Raw genomic sequence first — 13,989 nt, forward strand, 5'->3', positions numbered from 1 at the left:
CGATCCCGAAATTAATGGACGAAATCAGTCCGTTCCACGTAGTGTCCAACTGGGGAAAGTGGAAGCTTCAAACCGACGTCTATCCGAAGAGGCCCAACCCGTTTGGATCAGAGCATCCTCTCCCATAGGGCTGGGCTCCCCCCCCAACAGATCCCGCCCCCAAAATAAAAACCCAGGGGTACAAATGCACACCTCTTGCTTGCTTTTGCCACAGCCGTGTGCTCGCAATCAAGCTATGGGCTTGTTTGATTATATCGACTTTGGAGTGGGAAATGATTGCTCTGGATCCACTTCTTTCCCCCACCCACCCACCGTGCCAGGATTGAGTTGGGGAAGGGGGAGGTCTGCAGCAGAGACCCAGCCTCTCTCTTGCCCCATCTTTGGAAGGGAAGTGGGGGCCTCCCTCAGAAACTGGAGGAGGGCCGGCTGCGGCAGGGTAAAGCGAGGTAGACGGCAGGCTGCGTTTAGCAACCCGTAATCAGCGCAGAGCCGTAGGTTCGGCTCTTGGGAAACGCAAGAGATCCTGTGGTCACAGAGAGAGGGTCGGTGGCCTTTGGAGAGGAGCAGCAGGTGGGGGCAGGTCCTGGCTTCACACACACACACACACACACACACAGAGTGTCAATTCCTCCAAATTTGCTTCAATTCCTCTTTATTCCTTATCAGCGTAACCTTTATGCAGAGCAGGGCGCATCTCCTTCTCGGCCGACGGGACAGTTTCCGTCCTGCCCCCCCTCACTGGCTTTCGTGCGGCAACTGCTGCTGTTTCCGCCTGTCTCGCACAATCTTCCACAGCCGCAGCCGGATGATGTGAAGCACTCCAGAGACATCGCGCAGCAGGGTCTCCTCCAGCTGGGCATCGGGGTCTGCACCCGCATCGTCCTCGGCCTGCAAGGGGGGGGAAGTGCAGGGGTGGCCCCCCGCACAGCCAGGTGCCCTGGATCAGAGCTTCCCTCTCGGGGAGGGGGAATTCAAGGACTGGGCCCTGAAAGTGGGGGTTGGTGGGGGAGGGGGAGAGACCCTTAATAAACCAAAGGGCCTACCTCTGGGGCCTCTCCGAAGAGGGACAGGAGGCTCCTCTTTTTAAACCAAGATGAAATTGGCGCCAGGGGCCACGGCCGACCCATCGCGGGCTGGAACAGGCGAGATGAGAACAGAGGTTTTGGGTTGAGGGTGGCGGGATTTTGCTCATCAGGGAAGGTGCCCCTCCAGAGACCCCTGCGGCTGAGAGGGGGGGGGCTGGGCAATTTGGATTGGCATCACTCCCTTCCACCATCCCCCTCCTCCGCCCTGCGCTTGGGCGGTCCCCCCCCTCGTCTCTGTCTCTTTCCAGGAGCTGCCCCCAAAGGCAATTGGGATTTCTTCTTTGGTTTTTCTTTGAAAAGGCTTCTCATCCCAGAAGTTTCCTCAGTGGAAGAGAGTCGGAAGGGACCTTAAAGGTCATCTAGTCCAACCCCCTGCCCCAAGCAGGAGACCCCAGAGCATAGGGCAGTGTTTCTCAACCTTGTCAACTTGAAGATGTCCGGACTTCAACTCCCAGAATTCCCCAGCCAGCGAATGCTGGCTGGGGAATTCTGGGAGTTGAAGTCCGGACATCTTCAAGTTGACAAGGTTGAGAAACACTGTCCTAACCACTGCTGGGGAATTCTGGGAGTTGAAGTCCGGACATCTTCAAGTTGCCAAGGTTGAGAAACACTGTCCTAACCACTGCTGGGGAATTCTGGGAGTTGAAGTCCGGACATCTTCAAGTTGCCAAGGTTGAGAAACACTGTCCTAACCACTGCTGGGGAATTCTGGGAGTTGAAGTCCGGACATCTTCAAGTTGACAAGGTTGAGAAACACTGTCCTAACCACTGCTGGGGAATTCTGGGAGTTGAAGTCCGGACATCTTCAAGTTGACAAGGTTGAGAAACACTGTCCTAACCACTGCTGGGGAATTCTGGGAGTTGAAGTCCGGACATCTTCAAGTTGCCAAGGTTGAGAAACACTGGCATAGGGCCTGTGCCATTTCTGACCGAGGGCAGCCCAGTCTCTTCTTGAAAGCTCCCACAAAGGCAACGTCTATTCCGTGGGAGGGTGGCTGGTCTCACGGTCAGAAAGCTGCTCCTTATTTCTCGGCTGAAATCTCTTCGCGGATGAGAAGGAAAACTTTTTCCAAAGAAGAACCAGGAAAAAGTCCAGTTGCCTTTTGGCAAAACCAGGACCGGCATATATCGGAGAACCTGCAGGTGCCTTGTTAACCCCAGGAAAGGGGCCAAGAGGGGCTGTGGAGGTGGGGGAGAAGATTGGGTTCTCTGGGGAAACAATGGGAACTGGGGTGCCCCCCCCCAAAGGGCCCTAGATGGGCTGGACAAAGGCAGCTGGAACCAGGATGGGGCGGAGTCCACCCTTGCCAGACGGTCAAGATTGACCGGCAAGAAGAGAGCTGCCCTCTGGACTCCTTGTGGTGCCCCTTAAATCCAGGAAGGGGGGGCGGGGGCTCCCGTGATGAAACCCTCCCTTAGACCGGGGGTCCACCCTCCCTTCCGCAGGATCCTTCCATTGTAACTGGAAGTTCCAGCTAAAGGCCTCTTTGCTTAGCCGGAGGAAAAGATGCCGTGCCCGGCCCACGTGGGGGTCCTTGATGGAGGCCCATCCGCAGCGGGGAGGGACAACGGCCGGAGGGCTTCCTGGTGGCCAGAGGGGGAAAGGGCCCCCGAGCTGCTCACCCCGGGCTCTTTGGAAAACAGCAGGTAAACCACGAGCGACGCGGCCAAGGCCAGCAGCAGAGCCCACGGCAGCACCACCAAGGGCTCCTCTGTGGGGTCGTCACCCCCCTGGGGCCAGGCAGACCCCTGCATGCCCCCCAGAGCCGGCTCCAGTTCACCCACTCTCTGCCGCTTCAGCTGGGCCCGGCTGGCAGGCAGCCATGCCAGGGCGAGCAGGGAGAGCCGGCGCAGTGGCATGGTCTCCTCCCCAAGGGATGTGCCGGAGACTGGTCGCTAGGCAACCGGTTGCCGGGGATACCAGAGTCTGAAGCTTCCGTGGACCAACACGGCCATTGTCCCCCCTGAAGCAAGCAGAGGAAGGGACCGAGGGTCGGGGCTGGGGGGGGCGGCTTTGCAGGGAACACGGCAGCTGGAATTGGCCCAGTTCGCCAAAGGCTCTGTGGCCCAGGCCTTGTGACCGGCTGACCTCTCCACCCGTGGTTCTGGCCACGCAGGGAAGCCTCCCTCCCGGGGGCCATTGGAAGCGCCCGTGGGATGCCCAGGCAGCCTGGCAAGGCTCACCATCTTCGCTCTTGCGGGGATCCGCAGACCAAGAGCTGCCCCCTTAGTAAAAAGACGCAGGAGTGGGTTGGGGGGGGTTCTCGGTGTGGGATTGAAAAACCGGCAATCTTGGAGGTTTTGCCCCATCCTGGCCTGACCCCGGACGCCCCCGCGGGCACTTTCCACTGGCAAAGAGGGCGGCCTTGTTCCTTCTCCCTGCCCTCGGGAACACCGTGATCCCAGTGGAGGGAGGGAGGGAGGGAGGGGGAGGCGGGGCACGGCGGACAACAATGCCCTTGTCACCCTGCCCTGCTGGCGGGCGTCCACGTGCCGGACTCCCCCAGCTGTTCGGCCCACCCTCTTGCTCGCCCCGCGGCCGCGTGCTCCGTCCGAGGGACAATGGCTGCGTTTCAGGCTGGGCCGCTGCCTTTGGGGGTCAAAACAAGGGGAGACGAAGGGCTCGTGTTTGGGAGAGCTTCGCGGGGGGGGGGGAGGGCACGGAAGGACATTGGGGGGGGGAGAGGCACCAAGGAGCTTCAATGGCTCCTCTGCGGCTCTTCTCTGAGCCGTCCCTGGTGAGTGGGGGGGGGCAGAGGTGTTGCCACCTGCCTCTCTCCCGCGGGGGCTTTTTCCAAAGGGGCGTCTGGAATTCCTTCCCTGGGGGGTTTATTCATTTCGTCCCAGAGAAGGAAAAGCTTTTGCCAGGAGAGGAAAAACCCCAGATGACGGAGGGGGGGGTCTCCACCGAGGCATTCGCTCTGCGCCTCCCGTTCTGCCATGCGAGGCGGAGGCTGGCCAAGCCCCCCCCCTTCCCGGGACCTCCAGCATCATCTTTACTCCCCCCCCCCTGCACCCGGCCCACAGATCACCCCCCATGGCACCACGGAGCGACTTTTAACAGCTAGGTACTTTTAATAACCTGAAATACTGCAAAAGGGCCCTGGATATATAAAAGGATTGGCAGCCCCACAATCTCCGGCCCCCATTCTGCAAACCCCCCCCACCCCCACAATTCCGAACCGTGTACGTCGTACCTTAAACAAGTCCCCTCCCCACTTCCGTCTCGGATGAGGGGGGGGGGAAGCAAGTGCAGCACTCCTTCCCCCCCCCCAGGTTAGGGGAGGAAAATCCCTGCGAGGGGGGGGGGTCCCCCCAATCTGGTTTCCCCCCCTCCTCCCTGCTAGGAAGTCTATTCTGCTCCTTTCAGAGCTGGGGGGGGGTTAAGTTGCACCCCCGGAAGGCACGTGGTGGGTTAGTAGCCCAGTTCCCCCCCACCCCCCCCACCCCAAAGGCTGGTTTCACAAACACACACGCACACACGTGTGCACGACCCCCCCACCCCAAAGAGGCAAGTTCACATCAGCGGGACTGCGTTGGAGAGCTCCCCCCCCCGTTTCAGGCCCTCCTCCTCCTCCGGGTCAGCAGCAGCAGCTCCTCTCTGGCCATCCGTCCGTCCGTCCATCCGGGGTCACACGGAGCCGCTGGACGACGTCTTGTTTTCGTGGCGCTGAGCCTGGAAGTGTCCGCTCTGCTCCGCGTTGGCCAGGGAGCGCAGGAGGCCGTTCTCCTTCTCCAAGGCCGCGTTGCGCTCGGACAGGTCCTTGATCTGCTCCCTCAGGACTTCCACCTCCTCCCGCACAGCGAACATCAGGTGGCTCTTGACCAGGTCCTGGGGGGGGGGAGAGGAGGAGGAAGAGGTCAAGTTCCCCAGGGAGCCCCTCCCCCAGCCTCTGACCCAGCCAGCACGACAGGATCGGAAGGGCCACTGGAGGTCTTCTAGTCCAGCCCCCCGGCTCAAGCAGGAAACCCGACTCGGTTTGAGACCCGTGCCTGTCCTGTCTTTTCTTAAAAGCCTCCGTAAGTTCAGGTGGCAAGGAGTTCCACTGGTTAACTCTTCCCACTGTGTCAGGACATTTCCCCTTATTTCTAGCTTGCTGCTCTCCTGGATGAGTCGTCCCCCCCCCCGCCCCCGGTTGCTTCAGGGCAGTGTTTCTCAACCTTGGCGACTTTAAGTCCTGCGGACTTCAACTCCCAGAATCCCCCAGCCGGTCCCGAGGGCATGGCTTGGTGAGGCGTGGCTTGTTGGGGAGGGTGTCATGTGACTTGGTGGGCGTGGCTATGCAGCCATGTAACTGGGGGCATCAAAAGACACTTTAACCATGTCCTGCTGGAGCAGGGTCAGACTAGAGGACCTCCAGGTGCGTTCCAGCCCTTGGATTATCCTCTGAAGCTGCGTCTTAATGCCTGGTTTGTACTCCTTCCTTCCTCTCCTTTTTCCCTCCCTCTCTCTCTCTCTCTCTCTCTCTCTCTCTCTCTCCTTTCTTTCTTTCTTCTTTCTTTCTTTCTTTCTTTCTTCTTTCTTTCTTTCTTTCTTTCTTCTTTCTTTCTTTCTTTCTTTCTTCCTTTCTTTCTTTTTGCCTTCCTTCCTTCCTTCCTTCCTTCCTTCCTTCCTTCCTTCCTTCCTTCCTTCCTTCCTTCCTTCCTTCCTTTCTCAGCAATGGACACCCCCCCACACACAGACACCCCTGCGTTTCCGGAGAACCTATAGTAAAAAAACTGCTTTAAAAGTTTTTTAAAAAGAAAGTTTCAAAACTCGGCTATGTGACGGTGGTTTTTATTTTTTCACTTCTTTTAGTATTATTTGCTGCAGGAAGAAAAAAAAAGTTTCAAAGCTCGGCTATATGACGGAGGGTTTTTTTAATATTTTTTTCACTTCTTTTAGTATTTTTTGCTGCAGGTTCTATGAACCAGTAGCATTTTTTTGCTACCAGTTTGGCCGAACCGGTTGGCATTTCACCCCCCGGAGCGGTGACCTCATCTGGGCCTTGCCAGGGGCCTATAAAGCCACGAGAATCTCATCCAGAAAACCCAGAGAGGCTTTTTCAAATGGCGACTGGGGGGTCTTGAGGTTTTTTTTCCCCTTGGAAAACATTTCTCTCCTCATCCAGGAAGCTTCCTCGGTTCTTCTTGGATGGGAAGCGAAATGTTTTCCAAGGAAAAACAGTTGAGAGTGTAAAAAGCACCTTTGGGACCACCGTGAGCCAGCTGGATGGCCGAGAATCTCCAGAAACGTTACCCAAGAAATGGGTTTGGCTGGTGCCAAGGGTTAGGGACTGGCAGCTCCCGGGTAGAAGCTGCCCACTGCAGCCCGCCTCGGCCCACCAAGCGCCGTGCCCGCCTGCCCAGCGCCACCCTCCCTCCTGCCCTGCCTCTTGACTCACCATGGCTTGTTCAATCTTGTTGTCGATGGCAATCATGCTGCTGTTGGTTCCACTACGAGAGAGAGAGGGGGGGGAGGCACCCGTGAATCAGACTGAACCCCCCCCACAAAAAGGGGGACCTGCTCTGATTTGTGCCAGTAGCCCCTCCCTCCCCCCGCGAGGTTTGCCCCACAGGGCTTCTGCTCCCCCAGAGTCACTTCTGCTCCCAGCCAGCCAGGCAAAAACCAGAAGAACAAGAGTTGGAAGGCACCTCAGAGGCCATCTAGTCCAGCCCACTGCTGAACTAGGAAACAGAAGGGCTGGGAGCCCCAGGGAAGCAGGTGCCTGATTGCCGTAGGGACCCTCAACGGCAGAGGAAGAGCCCCCCCCCCCGAGGCAGCACGGGAAGCCAGGAGTGGCCTGGGGATTCCTGCCTGAAGAGGGTGGGGGGCTTGTACTGCCCCCCTCCTATGCCACTCTGGCCCCAGCAACGGAGGCCAGGCCACGCAGCCATTCCACCTGCGCATGAGCAGCTGCTGTGGGCCGTGGCTCTTTAACCCATCAGGAATAGGGCTGGAAGGGACCTTGGAGGTCATCTAGTCCAACCCCCTGCTCAAGCAGGAGACCCTGCGCCATTTCCGGTCTCTTCTTAAAAAACCTCCAGGGACGGAGCACCCACAACTTCCAGAGAGGGTACCTGCCCTGGCTCCCCCCTCTCCCCCTCCCTTCCCCCCCCAGGGGTCCAGGTGGCCCGAGCTGAAGTCAGCGATTCTCCATGGGGGGCCCCAGAGACACAGCAACCCAGGAAGGAACAGAACCAGAGGCTCTTTGGGTTTCTCAGTTGCTTTAAGAATGAGAGGAGCCCCCTCCCACAATTCCCCCTGTTTTAGAAGCAGGGAGAGAAGCAGATTAACTGGGGGGGGGGAGAGGCTCCTGGGTGCTCTCTGAACCCAACTAGGGAAGATCCTTCGTTGGGGGGGGATAAAACCCTAACCAAGTTCAGACACCACCAAGGACCCCCCAGTCTTCCTCCTCCCAACACCTCCCCCTCTTTTCTAGCCCTGATGTCGTTCCCTAGTTGGGTCATGAAATGTCTGTAAGGAAACCCCCCAAGCTCAGAGACCACCAAGGACCCCCCAGTCCTCTTCCTCCCCCTCCCCCTCCCCCTCCTCCTCCTCCTCTTCAAATCCCATTCCCTTCTAGCCCTGATGTCGTTCCCTAGTTGGGTCATGAAACGTCTGCAAGGAAACCCCCAAGCTCAGAGACCACCAAGGGCCCCTCATTTTCTGCCCTGAACCACACAGATTCCCCTTTATTGAGACAATACCCCAAAGCTGCCACGCCCCGCTTGACCCTCTTCTGAGCCCACCCAGAGCCCACCCTGGAGAGCATCTCAATGAGTGACAGACGCAGCCTGAATGCCCGGACACCATCCTTTCCTCCAGAGGAACCTCCTCTCGACCGCCCCCTCTCCCCTCCCCACCCACAGCCCAGACACCCCCCCCCCACTACCTGTGCAGGACCAACAGGAGGGAGACCAGCCTGGGGTCCGCCTCTTTCTGGCGGCAGCTGCTCAGCTTCCGGGCTTCCCTCGGCTTCCTCGCCCGCGCGGCTGGGGAGGCCTCCCTGGATGAAGCCGGGGAGGTGCAGCCCCTCTGCCTGGGGCGGAGGGAGGCCCCCGGGTCCGGGAGCAGGCAGCAGCCACAGCTGGGCGCTCCCACCGAGACTCGAAAGCGGTCACCAGCGATCGGACAGACGCCCGTTGGCGATCCAGAGACATCTCCCCTGCCTCCAGCTCTCTGCGGGGGGGGGGGGGGGGCTGGCGTTGGCACCCCCCCTGCTGGGCCGGCCCCTTCGCCCTTCTCCTGCCGCGTCCTTTGGCCTTCACCCGCCGGCCCTCCTGAGCCTCCGTGCCCCCCAATCCATCGGCCGGCCTGGGAAAAGGCCGTCGGTGCGCCCGGCTGCCCCCAAATGGCCCGGGCGATGGGCATTCGCTCGGCCAGCAGGCTCCTGGCTCAGCATAAATAGCCATCTCTGTGCCGGGCTCTCGGCCCCCTCTCATTCACTCTCATTGGCTGGGGTGCAGGGGGGGGGGAGCGTGCCCCGTTTCCCAACCTCGGGAGGAAGCGGAGCCAGCCAGCAACTGGGGCCTCAGCTGCCCAGGCTGCCAGGCGCGCCAGCGCAGCCGTGCCTCTGCCCGCTCACTCTCTTCCGTCCCCCGCGCCCAGGACGGAAGTGGCGCTGGGACCTTCGCTGTCGTGTGTCCCCCCCCCCCACGGCTCTTGGCTCAGAGGTGGCCCAGAAGGCGTGCAGGGGGTGGGGGTGGGGGCTGCACAAAGGAACCTCTGTTGATGCCAGTCCCCGTCCAGGGAGGGAGGGGTGCCGGGGGTGGGACGTCGTCATGGGAACAAGGAAAGGAGTCCAAGGGCATTGCGTAACCCAGCAGCACCGCCCCCCCCCCCTTGAATGAGGGCCCAGGCCCTGCCTGCCCCCCAGCCTGGGCAACGGTGCCAGCGGATGGCAGAGCGAAGGAACCCGTGGGGCACGGAGGGGAGGGCAGGGGGAGGATCTAGGGGGGAGAATCAAAGGGAAGGGTCCTTCGGCCAATGTGAGCTGACTGTGGGGTGGGGGGGCAGAGGGGTCTTTGTGCCCACACTACAGGTAGTCCTCGGCTTACGACAATTCATTTAGTGACCTTCCAAAGTTACGATGGCAGTGAAAAAATGCGACTCGGGACTGTTTTTCACACTTACGACTGGGTCACCTGTTCAAATTTCACATGCTTGGGAACTGACTCACATTTATGACGGCCGCAGAGTCCCAGGTGGGTCGCGTGATCTGCTTTTGTGACCTTCTGATAAGCAAAGTCACCAGGGAAGCCAAGACTCACTTAATGACCGTGTTACTCACTTAACAACTGTGGTGATTCAGTGAACAACTGTCTCACTTAGCAACATAAATTCTGGGCCCAATGATGGTCATAAGTCAAGCACTGCCTATAAACTGCAACTGCACCAGAGACTCAATTTCCTTCAGCCACAAGTGGGTTAATTTTGTGGACAGACAGACAGATGAGAGAGATGGAGAGAGAGAGATGGATAGAGATGGAGAGAGAGATAGGGGAGAGAGAGAGGTGGAGAGAGAGGTGGAGAGATAAGAGAGAGATTAATGGATATATATAGAGGGAGAGAGAGATAGGAGAGATGGATAGATAGATAGGAGAGAGAGATAGAAGAAAGAGAGATGGATAGATGAGAGAGAGAGAAATGGATATATATAGAGGAAGAGAGATAGGAGAGAGAGATGGATAGATAGAGGGAGAGAGAGAGATGGAGAGATAGGAGAGAGAGATAGAAGAAAGAGAGATGGATAGATGAGAGAGAGAGAAATGGATATATATAGAGGAAGAGAGAGATAGGAGAGAGAGATGGATAGATAGAGGGAGAGAGAGAGATGGAGAGATAGGAGAGAGAGATAGAAGAGAAAGAGATGGATAGATGAGAGAGATAGACTAGATGAGAGAGAAAGAAATGGATATATATAGAGGGAGAGAGAGATAGGAGAGAGAGATGGATAGATAGAGGAGATGGAGAGAGAGAGGGAGAGATGGAGAGATAGGAGAGAGAGATAGAAGAGAGAGAGATGGATAGATATGAGAGAGAGAGAGAAACGGATATATATAGAGGAGAAGAGAGATAGGAGAGAGAGATGGATAGATAGATAGGATAGGTAGATGGATGGATGGAGATAGATGGATAGCCGTGGGTCAGTTGGTTCAAAAGCCCCCCTCCCTCACAGTGCCCCCATCTGGCCACTTGCCAGGTTCAGCCTGGATTCTGTCCCTTGAGCATGCGCAGAGAGTAAAGCCTCCAACCTATTCCCTGCCAACTCGGAGGCGGTGAACCCTCTCTATCACCTCCATCTTTCCTCGTGAACCCAAAGCCCACCCCCCACCCCACGGCTGGGCATTCGAGGCCAATGAGCCCCCCCCCCGGGAGGGCTGGGGGGTTGGCATCAGAGAGGGGAGGGTGGGGAAGGAGAGGCTGAGTGTCAAGACAAGATGTGCTGTTCCTGAAGGGAGCCTCCCCCCCCCCCACCGCTCGCTGTGGGGCAGAGAGCAGAGCTGGCAGGGAAGGCCCTTCCGTCAACTGATACCCCCCCCCCTTGCTCAGATGCCAGCCTCTTAAGCCTTGGAAGGATTTATTCTGGGCTCTTTCGCCCCCGCCTACTCCTGCCAACGTCCCACCAGGCCCTGTTCCAGTTTACCCCCCCCCCTTCTCATTTCTTCTCTGCTTCACCCCATGCCCCCCCCCCCAACACTTAACCTGGCTAAGAATAGTAGAGTCACCTCCGGGAGGAATGTCGTGGGTGCCAGACTGAATCTGTGCTGGGTGTTAAGCGCTGTATCTTAATAGTGGCCCCCATTAAGCTTCTGGGGGGGGGGAAGTACAGAGATGATTGGGCAGGAGCAAGCCAGCAGGGCAGGGGGCTCACGGGGGGTGGGGGGGCTCGGAGGTAGACAGAAATCCGAAGGCTACATCTGCTTTGGCCGTGGGCTGCCCTTGAAGCCCCCCAAGCTCTCTGAGCAACCTTGGGGGGGTGGGCTAAAAAGGGAGGGGGTGGATTGGCATGGGGGGGAATGGGGTGGGGGCCCCTGGAAGTCACCAGAGGGGGGAAGGGAAGGGCAGAAACATAAATGGGGCCCCTCCTGGGCAGGGGGACGGAAGCAGGCTAAGCACCAGGAATGGACGGGGTGGGTGGAGGGAGTGGGGGGGTTGCTAGAGCACCTGTTGTCCCCCCCCTGCCTCCCCCCAGGAGCTAAACGGCCCGTCGGTGGGATCCGAAATGCTCAGGGGCAGCCAGGGCTGAACTGAGAACCAGCTGGCATTCAGGAGGGGCTTTCTAACAGGGAGGACAATTAGCCGGTGGGACCGCTCGCCACCAGAGGTTGTGGGTGCTCCATCCCTGGAGGTTTTTAAGAAGAGAAGGGACAGGTCCTTGTCTGAAATGGCGCAGGGTCTTCCTGCTTGAGCCCGGGGTTGGGCTAGAAGACCTCCAGGGTCCCTTCTAGCTCTATTCTGATGGATGAAAGAGCTGTTACTCGCAGCAGCCAGCAGGGGCGGGGGGGGGGGGGCAAGGGAAAGCCAGGGGCAGGTTTCTCTCTGTGTGTGGCGGGGGGGGGGGGCTCCCTTGGCTGCTGGGCCCTGAACCAGGCGCAGGAGAGTTCCAGAGAGGCAGCTGGGGCTGGGCTGGCTGAAGGCTGCTGTGGGTCAGGCTCGAAATAGACTCTCCTCTGTCGTCCCCCCCCCGCCCCCGCTCTGGCCCACTCCGCTGCGCCAGGATGGAAATAGCAGCAGGCGGTTCTGGAGAGGGCGCCGGCCTCACCTACCTGGGAGGCGGCCCAAGGGGGCCGGATGCTGAAACTCTACCCGCCCCTCCCCATCTCTCGTTTCCCTCTCCATCACCCTCCCCCCCCCAGGACACTGATTGTTTGCGCCAGAGAGAAGCCACCGAGGGCGTCGCCCGGAGCGGAGGAGGTGAAGCAACGCCCCTCCGAAGAAGGGAAATGGTTCGGGGAGAGAAAGCGCTTGGCCCCACGCCTGACCGCCAGCTGTTGCAGCACCCGGAGCCACTTCCGAGGGGGGGGGGTGAAGGCTGTCCCCCCCTCTCCCCGTACCAGCGCTGGCAGCCACTCCTTCCTCCTGGCCCCCTCCGTCCCCATTTCCTCCTCTTGCCCAAGCCTCAGTTCAGGAGAACTGAGAGGGTTGCTGCCCGTGCCCAGGGCAGCCCCAGGCGCCTGCAGAGAGCCAGGTGCCCAGGGGGGGCAAGAAGAAAGCTGCTGTTTCCCTCCGAGGTGTCACCAGTACACCTTGTCCCCCCCGGGTGCTCCCGCCCCCCACTTTCCAGCCTCACCCACTGGGGACCTCCAAGCGCCTGGCAGAGGGAGCTGTTGAGGGTCAGACCCAAACTCCCCTTCACCCTGGGGGTTACAACCCCCCCCCGCCCCACAAGACTGGGCACGGCTGTCCCGAGCTGTGCCAGGCCGCACAGCCACCCCTCCTGCCCCCACCTGTCATCGTCGCTGTCGTGGGAGGCTCCCATGCCAAACACCGACCGGGCCAGGTTGAAGCGGGCCACGCCGAAGGGGTCCGAGGTCCTCCGGTGGGGGCTGGCATCGCGGAAGAGCAGGGGAGCCGGGGAAGACGGGCGCGAGCGGGTCTCCCGGGGCAAAATCTGTGGGGGGGGGGAGAGGGAGAAAGAGCTGAGTCTCCCTGGGCAAAAGGGACTCTCCGGGGCAGGGAGGGAGAGGAATTGGGGGGAAGGGGGACCTACTGTTCTGGCCCCCTTTGGACGGGGGTTGTAGTGGGGCCCTCATAGAAGGGGAAAGCGGGGTGGGGGGCTCCTCTAAGGGGAGGGGGCTGCCTGTTTGCATAGACAGAGAAGCAGGGGAAGAGGCTGAGGGCTGGGTAGGGCAGGGCAAGCCAGGGTGCCCCCTGGCATCCAAAGAGCCTCGGACCAAGCCTGACCCTGTTCGGACACCAACATGTTGCTGTGACATAAAATGGGCAGCGGTTCCTGGCCAAGGGCACCTGAATGGACCTCCCCCCACCCCCCAAGGCACCCGGGCCCTTCCCCTCCCTTCCCCCAAGCCCTCTGTCCCCTTGGCACCAGGGGTGGTGGGCTGCCAGGTTCCTTCCGTGGAGAGGGGTGCAGGCCCAGGGCTTCTCCCCTGGGAGCAGCAGAGGGATTTGGCACCCCGGGGCCCATCCCTCCCCAGGCACAAGGGGAGGGGGGCTCTGTCTCCATGGGCCCAGCGGGGATGAGGCGTTGCCCCTAGAAGGAAACGGGCACTGGGATGGTGACTGCCGGGGCAAACCTCTGGGAAGAACGGAGTCCAAGTTAAAAGGCAGGGTCAGCCGGAGGCCAGAGGACGTTGGTGAAGGGGAGTTTCTCCTTCTCTGGCCTCTCTTGGTGCCCGTCCTCAGTTGGGGAGAAGGGGAGGTTGGCTGCGACCCCCCCCTCCCCTCCACAGGTCCCAAGACCCCCACAGCCTCACCTTGTGCCGCTCTTCCGCCTCCCTTGGGATGAGCTGGGTGACACTTTTGGGCAGCAGATGCTCCTCCACTCTCACCACCGGGATGCTGCCGGGCTGCGGAGGGTCTCCGGGCTCTGGGGCCCCTTCCTCTGGCGCCAGGGGCCGCGTCTCTGCCACCCCTCGGGCGCTATGGAGAGAGGCCGGGCTGGGGGGAGTCCTGACGGAGCGGAGGACAGGCAGGCCACCCCCCAGAGAGCGGGCCTGGTGGGCCGGGGCCGTGGGCACCGGGAGGACCAGCAGGGACTGCAGGCAGGGCCCTCCCCGGCGTGGCATCTGGGGCTGAAGGGCGAGGAGGGCTTCGCCAGCAGGCCGGCCACTTCCAGCCGTGAATCCAGGGACTGGGGCTGCCGGGCTGAGTCTGCCAGCCGCCCCGCCAGGTGGTGGTCCATCTCCTGTTCGTAGAAGTCCCGGCAAGTCCAGCGCCCACGTCTGTACGGCTCTCCCA

General features: G+C 60.1%; 1 protein-coding gene and 1 long non-coding RNA gene across 2 annotated transcripts in view; both read right to left on the bottom strand.

Moving 5' to 3' along the window:
• Positions 1–635: 635 nt before the first annotated feature.
• Positions 636–1,200, bottom strand: LOC148046953 (uncharacterized). Its single transcript, XR_015696294.1, has 2 exons — positions 1,044–1,200; positions 636–888 (listed from the first exon to the last, which is right to left on the bottom strand). It is a non-coding gene; the product is annotated as an uncharacterized LOC148046953 (long non-coding RNA).
• Positions 1,201–4,140: 2,940 nt separating this feature from the next.
• The window catches only part of TSC22D4 (TSC22 domain family member 4), a 10,148-nt gene continuing 299 nt past the window's right edge, over positions 4,141–13,989 (bottom strand). The window contains 5 exon segments of the mRNA XM_087715045.1: positions 4,141–4,917; positions 6,470–6,521; positions 12,519–12,682; positions 13,506–13,814; positions 13,817–13,983. Of these exon segments, the coding sequence (XP_087571171.1) occupies positions 4,717–4,917; positions 6,470–6,521; positions 12,519–12,682; positions 13,506–13,814; positions 13,817–13,983 (893 nt within the window). The 3' untranslated portion in view covers positions 4,141–4,716.

Source organism: Thamnophis sirtalis, unplaced genomic scaffold, assembly GCF_051295495.1.
Source record: "Thamnophis sirtalis isolate CommonGarterSnake01/CBP01778 unplaced genomic scaffold, rThaSir2_p1.2 scaffold_4, whole genome shotgun sequence".
In the NCBI taxonomy this organism is placed as follows: domain Eukaryota; kingdom Metazoa; phylum Chordata; class Lepidosauria; order Squamata; family Natricidae; genus Thamnophis; species Thamnophis sirtalis.